Source organism: Polypterus senegalus, chromosome 8, assembly GCF_016835505.1.
Source record: "Polypterus senegalus isolate Bchr_013 chromosome 8, ASM1683550v1, whole genome shotgun sequence".
NCBI classification, from domain to species: domain Eukaryota; kingdom Metazoa; phylum Chordata; class Cladistia; order Polypteriformes; family Polypteridae; genus Polypterus; species Polypterus senegalus.
The window spans coordinates 5,935,604-5,954,922 of NC_053161.1; the positions used below are offsets into that span (position 1 = coordinate 5,935,604).

The window sequence follows — 19,319 nt, forward strand, 5'->3', positions numbered from 1 at the left end:
AGACAGCACAGGGGCTGTGCTTTTGCCATAGGCAGACCCAAACCGTCATCCAACCGTCATCCCAGAGGAAAAGGAGGAATCGAGGGAAGAATGCCAGTTCCTCCGATAAGGGCGGACGTGAGGCAGGCTACTCACGTTCAGAGGAGGGCCGCACTCTGCAGAGGGAAACCAGGAAGTCAGTGGAGAGAACAGGAGTGCATGCGGTCCCGTCTGTTGCGGCAACAGGAGGGACAAGGAACCCATGGAGGGGGTGCCAAAAAGGCAAGTTGCGGGGTGACGGTCGGAGGGGGGAGCACTACCACTCCAAAGTACTTTGAGCTACATTTTTTGTATGAAAATGTGCTATATAAATAAATGTTGTTGTTGTTGTTGTAGCAATGCGCAGCATGGAGGGACACCAAAGCGTGGCAGGACCGGACCCCGGATGCGCAGTAGGACCCCGCTTCGTTGGGGACCTGTCCTCACGGGATGGGCTGCCTGGCTGGACAGCTCTTCGCTGGCGATGCGGCAAGTGGCGGAGGCTACGGAGATGCGAGTGACTCCGACCAAAGGGGCACGAACTCCTCGGAGGGGGTGCCGAAGGAGTAGACCCCGTAGTGCCGGATCGGACCCGGGAGCCTCAGGAATAGGACCCACTTCGGGGATGAGCTGCCCTCCCCGGATGAGCCACTCCACCCGACGGGTCTTCGCTGGCGGTGTTGCAGTGTGGCAGATGGCTGGGGGGGTGACCCAGCCGGGATGCCTCGGAGGACTGGAGGAGGGCTTACGCCTCCCTCAGACCACGAGGGGTCGACAGCCCTGGTTGCTTTGGTGGCCACGGGTGCAGGGCTTTGAAGCTCAACCCTGTAGGGGCCCGTGGTCACCACCAAGGGGCGCCCCAATGCCTTGGGGACCCTGGACCTTAGCACTTCTGCCACACCGGAAGTGCTGGGGGAAGAAGAGTAGGGACACCCGGAGTGCTTCCGGGGATGCAGCCGGCACTTCTGCCGCACTGGGGTGTGTTGGTGGAAGATTGCCGGGAAACACCTGGAGCACATCCGGGTGATTATAAAAGGAGCCCACTCCCTTCATTCAGAGCTGGAGTCGGATGAGGAGAATGACTGAGCTACCTAGAGTTAGAGTGGAGGTGGCCTGAAGAAAAGAGGCAGTGTGAGTCCTGGACTTTGGGGAGTCTTGAGGGTTGTGTGGCACTTTACTTATAAATATAGTTGTAAATAAACGTGTGCTGGTGAATTTACCATGTCTTCCTGTCTGTGTCTGAGGCTTCTTCCACACTGTACATTAATTGCCATTTATCTACTAAGGGCCATGTCATATTACAGAACTTTCCAGAGATTTTCAGTGGTAGACTTCATTTACATAATCTTAGCAAGTCGGAGGCAGTTACGGTGTAGTCAGACAAACAAAATGACTCAGTGTAACCAGTCTGTGACTCAGCATGTTTCATTTTGTCTTATTTTGTAGGGATGGACACTTGACAACCAATGAGCGCTCACCTGGAAGTTCAATTTGTACAATGTAGCCAATGAGGAAAAAGAACACAGGAGTTTTGGACTTGAAAAACAGAAAAGAGACTTGTCTGTCTGGTGTTGTGTGTTTTACATACCAAGAAAAAAGGAAAAAGCAAGGTGTGGATGAGCTTGGCATATCCATAAAACTTTCCCATGGGTGCCAACTCAGTCAGGCACCATGAAATTGGATGTTAGAAAAAGGAGCAAGTATTGTGATACTTTGGAAATGTCAAACTGTGCCAGAAAGTTGTCATGCAGACTTCTCATTTGACATTCCCTGTGATTTCTAGTTGCGTAATCTGACATCAAATGAGATCAGAAGCTGGCTTCATCAGGTTTGACTTAACCCTCAAACTAGAAGTCGTGAAATGTGACATCAGACACAATTGCAAAGAGCAGCCCCTCTGTCTTACATGATATGGCATCAACTTCATTAGCAGTTGATGCATGTATGACACTGGCATCTAAAAACCAGTGCAGGACATGAAATGATGTGAACAATTATTTAATGAAAATAAATTGAGAAAGTAATTCCAAGAAAACAATACAGAAAAAAATATTTTAAAAACAGCAAAATAAACAGCTCCTGCACCCTTGATGTGACTATTCCGAAGTCTGTAGAAACTAAAAATGAAAACAATGTCAAAAGATTTTCTTTCTATATAAAGCCCAGAAACGATATCCCTCTCCAGTGAACACATTATTAAAGCATATTTCACCTCATATTCTAGGGAACCATCAAGACTAATTGATTAAGGAAGAGAGCACAACAGGGTAACAAAAGAGTTTGAAAATACAGGTTTTAATCAGCACACATCGAAAGTGCAGTGAATATGTAAATGTGCTAGAAGCACTATAATATGAGTGACTGGCCCAATGCATTTTATAGCCTTATAAAGTTCAAAGGTATGGCCTAAAGGCCTAAGCTCCACAATGAAATTCTCATCCTGAGATCTCAAGTTGACATCCAGACCCTTTGTCCATTCCAGTAACACTGAGACCAATCTAAACTCCTTCAAATGGAGAGTACAGCATAGAATATTTGGGGAAATTTTAACTGTATCCTACCCAATGTAGGATCAAACCAATCAGATTTTAAGTAATCGGTAGTAAGGAGGAATTCAGAAGGTTTTAATCCCCTCCACATCCATTCCCTCCTCCTCATTTGCTACATATTGTCTTTTATTCATTTATGTCTAATCATTTTCCTCAGATGATGACATATAGTAGGGGGTGAAAGCTCAGGAATAAAAGACTTATTTCTCTATTATTATTATATATCTCAATTATCAAACTGTCAGCTTTCATTATTTCCACATTGTTGTAGTCTTCTTGCTACACTCAAGCACACTTTGGCAAAAAGTCCTTTATTGTCATCAATTTCTTCACATGCTTCTATTATGTAGCCAACCATATCATCCACAGTATGTGGTTGTCGTGAAAAGATATTATCTTTGACAACACCCCAAAAGAAGAAGTCCATTAGGTCAGGTCTGGTGATCGTGCTGACCATTCCACTGGCCTTCATCGACCTATTCACCTGTTGGGTAATTGTTCATCAAGAAACTCACACACTTCTACGGCATAGTGTGGAGGAGCTCCGTCTTGTTGAAAGAAGAAGTCTTCATTATTATGCTGTCTCTGTAATTGTGGTAAAACAGTGTCCTTCAGCATGTTAAGATACAGGTCATGTGTAAGAGTTGTTTGGAAAAAAACAGGTCTAAGTACCCCTTTACATAAAAGACCTGCCTGTGACAACGCGGGTCTACTCCATGCTCCCATCTCCCTTTTGGGAGCCTCTTGAACCCGACACCATCGGTAATGTAACCGGATGGGCTAGACAATGAGGACACCAAACGAACCAAGGGGAAGATGCAAACTGCAAACAGTGCTTTTATTAAAAACAGTCAAACCAAAACTGTGTCCAGTGCAGTGCTTCAAAATGTTTCAATAAATAAAAAATCCATAAAACCAGGATGAAATGTGGAGGTTAAAATAGTACAATACATATTCCATTTTAAACTGAGGTTAAAACAACAATAATGGCTGGAAGCAGTCCTTTAAAAATCTGGTGCCTTCTTTAGCTGGCAGCTCCCCGGCTTCTCCCATCCGGGTCGCCCAACCTGCAGCTGACCTTCTCCTTCTGGTCTGGTAGCCTTTCGATCCCTGGCTCTGTAGGGCTCTCGCCAAACCAAGACTTGGGTTCCCCAGCAACCAGGACACTCACACTGGGGCTTCCACCTTCCAAGCCTCTGACTCTCGCTGCCTTCTGCAGCCTTACGCAGCAAACCGTCCTCGAGTGTGGTCACTCCTGCTCCTCTGCAAAACTCAGCAGGAATGACCCAATCTATCTGTTCCTGGTTGCCGGCCAAACACCACTCTAGGGCTCACTTCACAGCTGTCTATTATTAGTACAGCGAGCCTGTGCTCGCTTGCTCGCTCCTATACCAGTTCCTTCTCCTGCCTTCTCCCTTTTCTCCTTTTCAACCTCAGCTGGCTTTTTCTTTTAAGCCATGGACCCGCTATACCACACTGACCAAACTGTAACCCCCGGCTGATTCAACTGTTCTTCTATTACTACATGGGGATTTTTTGTGAAATGGCAGACACAGTTGTGGCAATTACAGAACCTGAAAGTTTAAATTGAGCTTCGTCGGACCATGTAATTTTATCAATGATGCCATTGCCCAATCTTTCACCATTCCACTTCGCAGAACTGTAAAAAAGCGATCCAGATTATTCTCTAATAACCCATGAGTCAATCTTGGCCGATTCATTTTCAAATGTAAATGTTGCACTAGAAGACCCAAAGATCTACGGGAAATGCCAAACTCAAAGGGAGCTCTTTTTTTTTATTTTGTTGGGCATTGTGCAAATGCCAGAATCACTAACAAGTCTTTTTTCTCTTTGTTAACACTCACCGGGTGACCACTTTTAGAAGCATTACAGATGGACCCAGTTTTGTTGAGTTTACCACATTTTCTGTAAATTGTTTGTCTGTTTGGTGGAGGTATATTAAATTGTTCAGCCCATTTGTGTAGAAATGTTTCAGCATTCTCTGTCTTTTAGTATTGCTTAAATATCCGGTTTTGTTGATAGTTGGTTAAATTACAGGCAATCATCACCTAAAAGAAAAATCATAAGTAAGGATACAAAATTTTAATAACAAGAAGGAGAAGAAATACTCACCTCAAAAAGGAAGCTTGTCATCTCTTTTCATTTCTGTTTGCAAAAAATGAGATCTATGCAGCCACCAGATTAGCAGATTAGCATACTCACTACATAAAAGATGCAGCCTTTATTTATACAGTTGGCTCTCATAGTTGATTTGCATTCAAGGCACCTTGATCACACAGTATAAGCCTTCACTGATTGATTAAACCACAAAATCACATGCTGTACATTTTGTATCCTTTATTCTAATTGTTTAAAGGACATTCCTCATACAGGGTTTTCGTACCTACACCGTTTCTTGTGTACATGATACCTAGCATGTTTAACTTTTTTTGCTGAAAACACCTCATGCGGGCACATGAACCTCTGACCTTGCCTTATTAGTTCCTTTCTTCTAATTCTGAGGCTAGCCCCAACCTGAGCATTAAACCCGGCCTGGCCCGGGGGACTGAGGATCCCCCGACAGCCCCCAATCAGTCCTCATCCAGAGGAGAACTGAGAGGCCTGGGCAAATCTCCAACCTTAGAAATTTCTCTCCCTCGCCCTTGGTGGGGGCTCATTCCACTGGTTCGTCTAAGGGAGTCATCAAGGGCCCTGGCTGAAGTCTGAAAAGCACCCTGGTAGCCTTCATGGAAGTCTGTTCCCAGCCCATATGTTCCTGTGTATAAATAGTTTTACTGCCGGATCATGTAGAAAAAGTGGGCATGGGGTCATGTAGAAAAATCAGGCAGGGAAAAAGTGGGAAGGCAACATAATTTTCTAAGTTCTGGTGGGCAGGGGGTCATATAAATTCAAACTGGACATGGGCTCATGTAAAAATCAAGCAGGGTGTCATGTAAAAACTGGGCAGGATAACTACATTCCCCTCAGTGTAAATGCTTTTCCGTCGGTTCGTCTAAGGGAGGGCTCTGGCAGCAGGCCTTCGGCTCACCTTGGTCTGCTAATTCTGAAGAGCACCCCGGTATCCTTCTCGGAAGTGTGGTCACAGCTGATAGGTTTCTGTGTATTACTAGTTTCGCTGACATCAGGAGTCCTGGGATGTGAAGCAAATTCTTAAGGACTTAAGGGTGCCTGGGGGGGAACTGGGGAGCCTGAGCAAAATCCTTCTTGGCCTAGCACCTCTCCCAAAAGCGCCTTTGGGGTTGGGACTAAATTTTTCTGTAGTCCCATGGTCGGAGCTCAGGAAGGACCAAGGTTGGGCAATATCCTGTCTGGCCTAGTTCCCCTCCCGAAGGTGCCACAGGATGACTCACTCCTCTTCGAGGTCATCCCTGGAGTCCCAGAGGGAGCAAAACCAAGCCCTGGCGGCCGTCCAGTACTCCATTGTCTGTGGGGAGATCCGGTGGCCATCACGAGGTTCCAGCCGGATATTCCCCAGCCCTTCATTAAAGACTACATTCCAGAGAGGGACTGGACCTTGCTCCGTCTCCCTGGGCACAGTATAGGGATCAGCCCAGTACCCTCCCTGGGGCTCTGGTCCGAGCTGATACCCTCCCACAGATTTTATGATGAGCATTTTAAGACCTCAAAAATGACCCAAAAGAAAGGGACATTACATAGATGGAAGATCCCAGGTCACCCCGGGCACATTTCCCGGTATACACCCAGCATCCCACACATACCAAAACAGTAGTGGTCAGAGGAATGTCAAAGTTTCTTGCTAAGTTTCGATACAAGGGAACTTAGCATTTTTTTTCGATTCTTTCACTTCCTGGAACTCTCCTCCTACTGCTTGACTCTTCCATCTTTCCAGGCAGTGGCAAAGTTGTCAGGCAGGTGGGGATCTTCGAGGTGCAGACCAGGAGGGCATTTTCAAGGGGACAGTGGTGGTCACCATCCTCTAGCCAGTGGTTGGGGACGCCGTAACCAACCTGCCGATCAATGGCCACACAGAGTCTGACCCTTTAGACATTGTACGTGGACCTTTGGGAAATGGCTACAACATCCAAGGAAGGCAGGAGGCATGCAAATTACCCACTGCTGGCTCGGGGACAAAACAAAACATTACAATGTAGAACTCTTTTGAGACTCTGTAATTGGAATGAGCAGACCATTCCATTAGAGGGCAGTCTGGTGCCAGCAGCTGTGGTAATTTCAGTTCCAATAGTGTATATTAAAGTTATTGCAGTGAAAAAGCTCATAGTTGGATCTTGGGATCAAGTTGGCGTTGCACCGTGAGGACTCTGCTTCTATTTTGTGGGTTTCCTGAACTGGGACCATGATTAAGAAAGACTCTTTCAGAAGTGCCCAGTTTGTGAATTCTGACCACAGACTTGTTGTTGCTACTCTTAGGATCCAGCTTAGGTCCAGTAGGTTACCACCTACTAGGAAAACGAGCCTGGACATGGCTAAACTCCAAGATCAGGCTGTTTTTAATGAGTTTGCACGCAGTTTGTGTGAGGAACTTGCAGACTTGGGTACATCTGCCGATACTAATGTGATGTAGGAGACCTTCTGTGACAAGACCCTGAAGGTTACTGAGGGTTGTGTTGGTGTTACCGGTCTTCCCAGAAGGAGGTGTTTCATCTTGCAGGGCACCCTGGATATCATCGATAGAATTCTCAGTGCACGGCTCAATGGCAACTCTGGTCTGTACTGGGAACTGAGAAGGACGGCTGCGAGGACTCTGAGGGCAGATAAGGAGGCTTTTGTTAGAGAAATCTGTGAGCAAGTGACATGCAATCTGTGGTCTAGCGACCCACGTCCTGCTTACAGAGGAATCGAAGCATTACGCACATCCAAATCTGTTCCTCGGAGAGTCACAGTCAGGGCGGCTGATGGAACGGTCCTTAAAGATGACACTGCAGGTGTGACTCACTGTGCTGGCTACTTTGAGCAGTTGTTCAAAGCTGATCCTCAGGCTAGGACGTTAGATATCTCTGGGTCCACGGTCCTTGAGGCTGATCCTCCAATTAGCTGTGAACCACCCAATTATACTGAGATTGCACAGGTGGTGAACCAGCTGAGGGGAGGAAGGGCTGCAGGAATCTGTGGTATTCGGGGTGAACTTCTACAGGCTGGTGGTAAGGCTGTCCTCCTGGCATTGCAAGCAATCTTTGCTTCCATTTGGGAAACTGGCATCATCCCAACTGACTGGAAAACAGGATCTGTCGTCCCTATCTGGAAAGGGAAAGGTGATCACCTGGATTGCAGCAACTACAGGGTGATAACACCGCTCTTGGTGCCGGGCAAGGTCCTTGCTAGGGTCATTTTACGACTAAGAAGTCTACCATTGACCGCATCCTGGCACTGAGGGTTCTCATGGAGCGCAAACGTTATTATTGGCAGAGTTTTTTTGCAGCCTTTGCCAATTTTCACAAAGTGTTTGACTCAGTTGATCGAGCTACCCTGTGGGACATCCTTAAGGTTCGCGGGATCCCCTCAAGGTTGCTGGATATCATGGCCGACCTGGATATCATGTCTCTGGTAACTCTTCCTATGAAGTCAGTAGATGGATTGGGAGAGCATGGGGGTGTCATGAGGTCGCTGGAAAGGGATGTGTGGCGCTCCTGATATCTATGTAAAAGGACGAAGGTCCAAGTCTTTAGAGTCCTGGTGTTGCTATATGGTTGCGAGACATGGACGCTACTCAGTGACCTGAGATGAATACTGGACTTGTTTGGTACTGTGTCTCTTCGGAGAATCCTTGGGTACCGTTGATTTGACTTTGTGTCGAATGAGCGGTTGCTCATGAAGTTTCAAATGAAGCACATTACCTTCATTGTGAGGGAGCATCAGTTATGGCACTATGGCCATGTGGCATGTTTTCCCGAGGGTGATCCAGCTCGTAAGTATAAAGCACTTTGAGCTACATTATTTGTATGCAAATGTGCTATATAAATAAATGTTGTTGTGAGGTCCTTGGATTGGCCTTGTTGTGGACACTTGCAGCCACTGGTGAAGCATCAAGTAGACAATCAAACTTTACTATCTAGAGGAAGTAAAAGTTGTAATAAGGTTTCCGTAGATGAACCTGCGGAAGGTTCATTACTGATTAGCTCCCACTGGGGATTCCATGGAGAGTGAGGCCACACTACCCTATCTCTACCTCCCTTAAACTGTATTGGGCCTGCCTTCCCCTCTACAGAGGTGGGGGCTAGGGGAGGGCATCTACTGAGAGTGCCCTCGTTGTCAAGTTTCTGTGCACGACTCCCCCTGCCTATGTGGGGAGGGGGTCCTTCCCGGGTTGCAGCTGAAAACGTGGCCAGGAGAGACTAGGTGGTAGGTACTACCCTCCTGGGTGCCAAGACCTCTCATCCCATGTGAACCAATACGGTCACTAGATGCCTTCTCCACACTGTAACGCAGGTGTCCTAAGGTGAGCTAAGGGAAGCCAGAAACCTCCTGTTGAGAAGAAGGGCAAAAGCTCACTTGATCTTGATTTTCAGTATGAGTGCACACCATGAATACAGGACTTCACAATACTTCTAGCTGTTTGGATTTCAACCAGGAGGTTTCAGAAAAGTTACCAAAAAGTTAATTGGGTTGTGGCGGCCAAGTGTTAATAGCGATAGTGATATATATATCATATATTGCCATTCAGCTAAAAAATATCGAGATATGATTTTTGGTCCATATCACCTAGCCCTACCCTGTGTATACAGTCATGCGCCAAGTTATAACTCCATTTGAGGCCTGGCTATCAAATTGACAGTAGGTTGGTCACAAAGTGTACAGGTCATTGCAATTGTGGCTCTGCTGGTCTTGTATGGGTCACCATCAGTCATACTTTAACTGCAGGTATAGAGTAGCTCAAACTGATATTCAAAAGTCAGCAGTTGCATGCTGGATCCCTATAAAGGAAGGCATAAGTGGGTTGGCGCGATGCCCGGGATTGGTTTCTGCCATGCGCCCTGTGTTGGCTGGGATTGGCTCCAGCAGACCCCCGTGACCCTGTGTTCAGATTCAACGGGTTGGAAAATGGATGGATGGATGAGTATTAGCCCTGTGGCGCAACCCTGAACAAAACAAACCTTAAAGCACTCCAAGAGTCAGGAAAAAAAACTTGTGAAATAATAATAATAATAATAATTAAAGATCTATTACTATTTACAAGGCATTTCTATATTTTTGATAGAAGAAAAAAGTGCATACCAACAGCACAGAACGGAAACAGAAAAGACTCACCAGCAAAATGAAGCTCGACTTTAAAAAAATGTTGTGTGACATGGCCAATGCCTGTCCTGAAGATTGAAACTTTGTTGCCGCAATGATTTTTTTAAAACTAGTTGCTAGTTTTTATATATTTTTTTGTTGTAGTACATGAAGAAAAATACATATAGGCTATACACCACTACTTGTTGCAAAGCTTTACAGATGGCAATGTAAAAAAAACTAAAAACTTTTAGAAAAAGTGATTTGAAAAAGGGTTCTTTTTCCACAACTCAGATAAGGAAGCAAATTCCTAGATGATCTTGTATCCCTTTGCATCATTACCCAAAGGTCACAACCTCCAAGAACACACCCATAACAACACATGAAATGGTCCTGACGATGAGAACATAACATGGTGGCAACAATATGAAATGCAAAATGGTAGACGAGGCAGCCAGTAAATTTGACAGCTTTTTATGCGATTGGAATTTCCAAAAACATAATCAGGATCCTCGAAAACCCCAATCATGAATGATTGATTACAGAACCCCATGTGAAAAAGATAAAGAAAAAAAAATAAAACAGAAAGCAAAACCCTAATAAACACATGCTCCTGGAAACAAACTCTTTCTTTCAGGTTGTTAGAAATTTAGCCTGGCTGCAGGAGGCATGGTTGGTGTCATTGGTAAAACACAAATTTTGAGTCCTCAGAAGTGTGTCAGAAAGGTCTTCTCAAAAATCTGCAGTGCCAACTTTGTGTTACCCCCACAATGAATTCTGTATGTAAGGTCCTGCTGATAAAAGTGCACTGTACTATGAAGACCATGGAACTTTCTTGAAACTGTATAACATATTTATGAATTATGTGAACTGGAGGGAATGCTTTTAAGAAGACCCTGAACCCAAATGAAGCCAAGGAAGCCACATTACATTGGCAAAGACATTTATTAAATCTAAGTAAAACACTTGAGAAACAATAAACCTGCAGAACTATCTTTGTATCTATAACTACACAATAAGTTACCCTAATTCTCCAAAAGGTGGTTGACACACTTTCCCACCAGAATTATTCTTCCTGCTTGTTCCACCCAACCCACCTCCTCTTCTCCATCATTGCAAATTTGGAAACTGCCTGAGAAGAATCATGTTCACAGCATTTCAAAGAAGCTGCCTTAATGAGAATTTAAATTTCCATTGCTCAGATCAGGAATAATGAATGGCTCTGTAGTAATATTGCTCCTGAGAGAGAAAGAAAAACCTGGAATTTTATAAGGTGGCACCATACTGAAAAACACTGTCTTGTCTGATAGAATAAAGAAAAATCAAATTGAAGCCTTGGAATAAGTAGCACTGCTTATCACATATGTAGCAACACCCTTAAGTTGGAGTATGATACTTCTAGCATTGTAGGTGCTTAGATACTTGAAGGAAACAATCAAATTAATAAAGTATGGTTACATTTTCATGGGTGGGTGGCTTTAGTGGTCAAAAGATTCACATTTTAATCAGACAATAATCCTAAACAAAGGTAAAGAAAACAATGAATGTCCCTGAGTGACGCAAAGCCAACATTTCAACTTTAAACATTAAAAAAGAGAAAGTCATGAAAGCTGTCTAACTTAACATGCAAATAGAATGAGAGCAAACTGGCAATGAGGAGTGAGACTTAACAAGAATTTTTAAACAATTTTGACAAAAAAATGAGTAGAGTTCAGTCAGTGGGAAGGAAGATGTTCTGTTTTTTCTCTTTCAGAACGTATGCTGTGTGTTGGACAGCCTGCATGGATGGGCATTTTGGGTAGGACCGAACATCTAACCTTACCCGGCCAGTCGGCCATTGTAATGGAAGGACGGTTAAGGGCAGCAGAGGGTGCTTACCCTGTAGTCTGAATGTGGATCCCAATGCCCCAGTGCAGTGACAGGGACATTACACTGTAAAAATGGTGCCATCTTTTGGATGACACATAAAGCTGAGGTCCTGACTCACTTTGGTCATTAAAGATGCCTGGGCATCCATCCTAAAGAGTAGGGTGTATCCCTATATCCTGGTAAAAAAATTGCCCACTGTGACCTGGTTAACCTGAACCCCTTATCATCCCCTGTCTCTAACGGGCTAACTCACTTTCACCCCTTCACCATCTAGTAGCTAATGTGTGTTGAACCTACAGTACTGGCACAATAATGGCTGCTGTCACATCAGCCAGGTGGATGCTGCACATTAGTTGTGGATGAAGTGGTTCCCATTCATTGTGTAAAGTGCTTTGAGTAGTGAGAAAAGCTCAATATAAATGTAATAAATTATTATTAGTATTATTATTATTATTATGAGAGATACTATCTGGTGTTACCTGCTAATGGGTAGACTGAGGGCACCTAACTAAATTTGGGAACAAAACACAAGCTATGATGGTTTTTCCTGTACAAATGGACAATCTGTGCAAAATGTCAGAGATACAGTAAGTTCAGCTGCGTGGTGTATATAACAGACACACATTCAGTTTTATTGATTAGATTCTATTTCACTAAATCTTTATGAGGTGTCTCAGAATTAAGCCAGCTTTGCAAAAGAGATTAGACCCTACAAAACTTTTCATGAAGATGGCAGGCCTCGTTTGGACTGTCTATGTAAAGTTCTGTTTCCATAGAACAAAGAGCAATCAAACAAAGGGCCTGTCTACAAATTCCCACTCAGCATAAGTATTATTCAAATGGGATGGAAGTCAATTCTGAGATTGTGTCCATGGGGCAGCTGATTTTTCTCAGCCTCCTGCTATTGTGCTGCTCTCTATGTGAAGACATGGATTGATAAATCCCTTTATGACTTAAAGGGCTAAATAGAGACTGAATGTAATTTCTTCCATGAGACCCTTGGGTTTCCTCCAAAACAAACTTTTCTGCATGCACAACTTATACAGTATTTTTAAAGGGTAGATTTAAGGAGCTTCTTCACAGATTATAAATGAGAATCCGGTAACACTTTAGTTTAGGTACTGCAAAAATGCATCTATTATTCATTTACTACATAATAAACGCTTCTTCGGGTCTTCGTAACACTTACAAAACATCAGTGAAGTGTTTATTCATTCTGCAATGCAGCCTACTAACAACATTTCACACGGGAGTGGTCTGATGTAGCTTAATTGAGGCACATTTCTCTTGATATTACATCTTTAGTGTAAGACCTTTGAATCCTTTATATTACCAAGTAATTTTACGATTATGTCAATATGCCACTCTGCACAGAAATGAATAACCTATCTGATGTTTTATAAGTGTTAAGAAGACCAAAAGACGCCTTTGTTGAGGTCTTGGTGCATAAAAGTAAATGAGTAATAGATGCATTTTTGCAGTATCTAAACTAAAGTGTTACTGAGAATCCTTACTTATCTTCTGCCTGTTCACCTCTCATAACTCATGTATTTCTCCCACCTACATCTCCACCTTTCTAATACAAAAGGATTAAAACAAAAGGGTGGCAGTCATTAGCTCTCACCTTGCAGTGCATGCAGTAGGCAGTGGACATCGGCAAATTTTCAATTAACTTTCTCTTTTTTAAAAATGAAAAACTACAATTAAATAACTATACAATTCATCCTGATAATTACAATAAAACATGGCACTAAATTTGCAGTACCTCTTGGTTATTCTTTTGTCCTGAGCCACAGCCATGAACAGCGCTTTTATTTTATTTCCACTAATCCAACTCTTGCTAAAACTCATGGATAACATGCTGCATTTTCCAGACCTGTCCCGTGCATTCTTGAATAACTAAATGGTAGTAGTCATGCTTTGTAATTTCCAGACATCTCTTTGTTCCCCTGTTTTTAAGTTCTTGTCCCTGTAAAAGAATTACAATTCAGAACAAGAATTATTTGAGTGATCTTTATTTCATAGTAAGAGTAGCAAAATGAGAAAATGTGTGACTCCACCTGTCTTAAATCTCAAACTCAAATTTACTGTTGTCTCTGAGTTTTAATTGTCTCAATTTACCCATGCAAGTTTTAAGGGTCTTACCTTTTCACAGTAATTGGTATGACCCTCACCACACTGTATGCTACCTTCAAGTGGTAGCTGTAAACCTAAAACGGCTGTGAGGAACTAGCCATGAGGATGGCACATGACATGGTTCTTTGCTGTAGAAAACCTTTGGAGGGGGCAGAAAGAGAAGGAGGGAAAAAAGGGTGTCTACATATTGGTGCGGGGATATGGTGACTTTTAGAGGGTTGTGCACATGCAGCAGGACCTAGAAGGACATCAGCAAGAGCATGATAGAGGTGGCATGGATGGACTAAATAATGTGTATGCAGGGCTAATTGAAAAGAGAGTGAGGAAACTTCTTGTGGCTACTTGCTGATTGGTGGACTCTGAAGAAGATATATCTTGGGACTGTGCTGCATCACGTTTAGAGCAGCTAACCTGATGACAGCCTTAGAGAGCTTTAACTTTAAAATCAATGGAAGTCTCAAGGGTGGGAGAACAATTTTGGTCCCTCTTATGACCAATGTGATGGTCTATCTGGAAGGGACCATAGAGGTTTGTTGAGCACAGAAGCAGGAGGAAAGAGGAAAGAAGTTGAAGTCGAGAGAAACAGTGAGACAGAGTGATGCATAAAATCAGAAGGACTGATTCTGTGTGGGTGTGGCAGTGGGTAGCGCTGCTGCCTCGCAGTTAGGAGACCCGGGTTCGCTTCCTGGGTCCTCCCTGCATGGAGTTTGCATGTTCTCCCCGTGTCTGAGTGGGTTTTCTCCGGGTGCTCTGGTTTCCTCCCACAGTCCAAAAACATGCAAGTCAGGTGCACTGGTTATCCTAAATTGTCCCTAGTGTGTGCTTGGTGTGTGGGTGTGTGTGTGTTTGTGTGTGTGTGCACCTGTGGTGAAGTGGCACCTTGCCTGGGGTTTGTTTCCTGCCTTGTTCCCTGTGTTGGCTGGGATTGGCTCCAACAGATCCCCGTGACCCTGTAGTTAGAATATAGTGGGTTGGATAATGGATGGATATTATTAAAAAATGTATTTGATAAACTTGCTCTCTATGTAGTATACCTTTTGCTCCTCAACCATCTCCTTACTTGTGAAGGTTTTTTTTCACAATTTGTCTGCCCTTAGATAGCTCATATTTATGACAAATTGTTCTGTGCCTGGAAGGTGCAGTGGATAATGCTGTTGCTTCACATCTACATTTACTTCATCTGCTCAGAAATTGTCTTGCTGAAATAAAACTTTACAGTTTCAGTTTTTATGTGTATACTCTGGATAACAGAAAAAAAAATGCTCTGAAGTACATTATGATCACTATAGCCTACAGTTCAATAACCTCTGGATTTATAAAAAGTTTAAAAAAACACTACATCTAGACAGGTGGTTCCTCTTTATGTTGTTTTGATAGTCTTGGTTGTAATCATTCACTGAATTCATCTATGAACTTCTTTTCCTCTGCTTCAGTATTTGTAGGTTTATACTTCAGTAATTAAGTTCTTCATTACAATAATATTCCCTTCTAACCACAACCCAGAAGCCCTTTTACACAGGGCCATGCTTTTGAACTGAAGACCTGCCTCTCCTGCTGATACACTGGCCAAAAGTCCTGTCTTCAATTCAAAACATGACACCATGTGAAAGGGCTTATGGGCTACTTCTGTTTTACTGAAGGAATCATTTTAACAATACTTTAGCAAAAAATACATGCATTTTACACACAAGGGCACAACTGGATGACTTAACATCGATTATATGACAAGCCACTTGAAATTTTTTCATGGACATTCTGATATTGTTCACTGTTGTCCAGCATGGATTACTTCCTGACGCCATTAAAGCATAGGTTTTGTTAGCTCTGTTTTACATGAAAACACGGGATTTAAATGTTTTCTCTGCCATCATTACAAACCACATTGGTTAAGTAAAATTTGAAAAATATATAATTTTCAGTGACAATATTTGTTTAAGTTGCCCTATCCATTAGTTTAATCTCTAGTTTAACCCCAAGTGATGTTTCTTCAACTTTGCTATAAAGATTTATTCTTGTGTAAAATGTTGAAAAGAATGTTCATGATACTTCAGAAATGTTGAATCAAGTGCATGAAATACAGACAATGAGTAGAGCAACTGTAGTATCATTTCCTTCAACTTACAAAATGTTTGTAATTCTCTGCCTTTGCTGTAAATAAAATTGCTGCTGCATGTTTTTGGAGTACAGTACTTCAAGAAGTTAACAGATTATGAAGGAACATATTTTGACAAGGAAAATGTTCCCAATCTTCAGCAACCTGCTGAAGCAGAATGACACATATAGTTTCGAACACTTTGAAGAGGCTCATCGCCATCTGTAGGATTAAGCTAGATGATCACTACTGCTATAGCATCATGTAATATATATGTGTAATGTTATTACTTTTATTTTTAACACAGATTACATTTTGACAAGTAAGTTTTAGTCTATTCCTAATTCTATTTATTTTAGTCATTTTACAGTTGGATATGATATTTACTTTAATTTATCTTTTATATTTGGCCTGGTGTGAATTTACTGTCCTTAATTTCATAGTTTAAACAGTCCCTGACTGACTTAACTACTGTATATGCTTTTTAAAACTGTCTCATAGAATTCATTTTCTTCTAAAGAAAGCATCATGAGTTCCCATAGCAGCGTTTAGAGGTGGCAAGTGGGGTAACCCCCCGCAAGGCCCCGCGCCTAAGGGGGTTCCGCTTTTGAGGTCCGCATGTCGAGTGGATTTGTCAGGTTATATTCCTCAGTATATATATATATATATATATATATATATATATATATATATATATATATATATATATATATATATATTTGAGATTCTTCTAAGAGGAACCCTTTCAAAATCCCTCTTTAAGGTAAAATTCTGTACATGTACGTCTTTGAAAACATTACATAGTCCACCTTCATCGCCTGAAAAGGGTCGCCAGTATAATGCCTTCCTAAAATACGTATAGCCCATTAGTCGCCGGGTTGGCTTCTCCCATCTATAGAAAAAGACATTGCATCCAGATTAGACTACGAAGAATGTCATCAACAACTTTTCCAATCGGTAGGCAAGAAAAGTGCATTTTCGTCTCTGAACCTGGAAACCGGTAAAAGATTTCATGATGATACCTCTACGTTAATTTCACACTTCCTGTCGAAACACTGAAACTCACATTTTATTTGTAGGCCATAAACAAGTCCAAATATTAATGCACAAAAACATGCATCGTTAACGATAACCGGTTTACATGACATCAACGTGAGTTATGACTATGACATCCTGCATATCAAGACTCAGAGTATACTTGCAAATACTAATTTCCGCATGACAACACATTGCATTTTTCACTGTTGTGGTATTGTTATGAATTATGAAATTCCCTTTTCTAATAGATTATAACATTATATTTTGATAAAGTCCATGTGTTATCTTGCAAAAATTTAGCTGAATACTGTAATGAGAATTTCCGGTGTATGTTAACATTATTTTTATTAAATTTGCGCACAAGTTTATACAGTCCACACCTACTGGTAACTGGATTCTGGAGTATTTTTCAAACTGGTTTTTGAAATGTATTTTTGTTTATTGTTTTGTTTCTCTTCTGTTACCACAAAGATGGTGACATTTTGTTGATTTTTGCTTTGATTCTACAGACTCTTTCATGTTTCTGTGAGCCATTGCCCATTTGACATATCTAATATTAGTGTTGTAAAGTAAAACGTTTTAGAAATTTTTTGCTATTTAATGTATTTTCTCATTGTTTTCTTGTTTAAGTATTTTTAAATGTATGGAATCTATTTCTTCAATTAGCCTTGTGATTAGAAGTTATTTTCACAGACCAGAGTACAGAGAAAAGGAAAAAAAAAAAAGGGACACTGTGGCAAAAAAAAGCTTGAAATGTCAACTTTAATCTCAAAATTTCCACTTTAATCACATAGTTTATTTTGTCTTTAAAATAGAACACCATAAACTTCATCTTAAAATCATTTAATTTGCTAGTTTCTCAAAGTAGCACGTTAAATGCATTGTTTTGTTTATGTTCTTCTATGTGCTCTGTGTGTGTGAATCACTATGTGCTCCTTAAACGGCCTTTCTTTTCCTCCAACAGGACACAGAATCCATTACATTCATAATATTACAGCTCTCTGAATAATTTAAATACTGAGACGTATACTTGATATAATTTTCATGATGATAGGAATTAAAGCATGTTATTAAACATGGGAACACGGTGGCGCAGTGATAGTGACGAGCTGGCGCCCCATCCACAGATTGTTCCTGCCTCCCGCAACATGCTTGCTGCTCTGTGTGCGACCTTTGATGAATTAATTTGTTGCAGCAGTACTCTCTTTCAAATGTCCTAACCATTTCCTGTCCTTCATTTTCTTTCTCCAAATACCCAATCGCCACACAATCAGCTCTGTAATAGATGTAAAGCCATCCGTAAGCTGAGAATGGCAATTCTTCAAAACTTTTAAGGAACACTGAAATATCTTCGTAGTACATGTTTAATTATTCTATCCATCTATCCATCCAGGGTCACGCCAGTCCCAGCAAGCATGGCAGGAACAATCCCTGAATGGGGCGCCAGCTCATTGCTACTTCTGTCCACCGTATCCTCACATGTTTAATTATTAACAACATAGATTATTTAAATGAAGTAAAAATTTTATCTGTATAATATAATAAACATATTTTGCTGCATTTCATCTTAAAAATTATATTGTCATCATATGTACATACACGCGTTATAAAATGGCTCAGGTTGTGCAACATTATAACTGTATCACAAATTTACAGTGAGGTAATTGTACTTATAACTACAAACAGTTCTACAAGGAGCACTTGATGGACTGATTGAGTGCGTTTAGAATTTTGAGGATGAAACTGTCTCTGAGCCGCGAGGGCCGTACAGGAAAGGCTTTGAAGCGTTTGCCGTATGAGAGCAGTTCAATAGACAGCATGGCTGAGGCAGTGTGTGCTTGATACTGTATAGCAATAATTCTTTTTCCAATCAGCTGCTGTAGAGCTGTGATTCCACACTCAGATACAGCGATATAAATACTCTGAGTGGTGCAGTGAGAGTAACAATGCTAAAGCAGCTATGGTATTTGAAATAGTTTGGCCATTCCGTGGACTATTATAATGTTACAGGTTAATTACAATTAGATGCCTTAAACTAATAAACAATATGCAGTTAATTTTACAGGTTAATTACAATCAGATGCCTTAAACTAATAAACAATATGCGGTTAATTTCAGTGTATTTGATAAAGCTGCATCAGGGATGTGGATCTAAAGAAAAAAAAGGGAAACCACACTAGAACAAAAGCACTGCTTTGACACTGGGTGCCGCCAGTTTGAAAAACCAAGCGGAAGACAAGGATTAAGCTGGCGTGAAAATGTGCATGGCTTTACGCTAACTTTAGGTTTTATACATCGTGATGTAAGCGTGGAAACAGGCGTACGCAACATTTTTGTGCATATGTACCATTTATACACGAGAGTCCAGTGTCTTATTCATTGTCCCTGGGGCCTGCAATTTTAAC

At 41.8% G+C, this 19,319-nt stretch overlaps 1 protein-coding gene across 6 annotated transcripts in view; it reads right to left on the reverse strand.

Moving 5' to 3' along the window:
• Positions 1-3,371: 3,371 nt before the first annotated feature.
• Positions 3,372-19,319, reverse strand: part of LOC120533723 (probable polypeptide N-acetylgalactosaminyltransferase 8) — a 106,499-nt gene continuing 90,551 nt past the window's right edge. For 2 of the 6 annotated variants that reach the window (XR_005634605.1, XR_005634606.1), the window contains 2 exons: positions 13,414-13,617; positions 3,376-4,636 (listed from right to left, as the gene is read on the reverse strand). Coding sequence is in view for 1 of the 6 variants with exons in the window: in XM_039760640.1 (XP_039616574.1) it covers positions 4,577-4,636 (60 nt within the window). In the remaining 5 variants the exon portion in view is untranslated. Of the gene's footprint in view, positions 4,637-10,705; positions 11,019-13,413; positions 13,618-19,319 lie in introns of those variants that run through there. The other 4 variants (XR_005634604.1, XR_005634607.1, XR_005634608.1 and 1 more) reach the window with 3 other exon arrangements.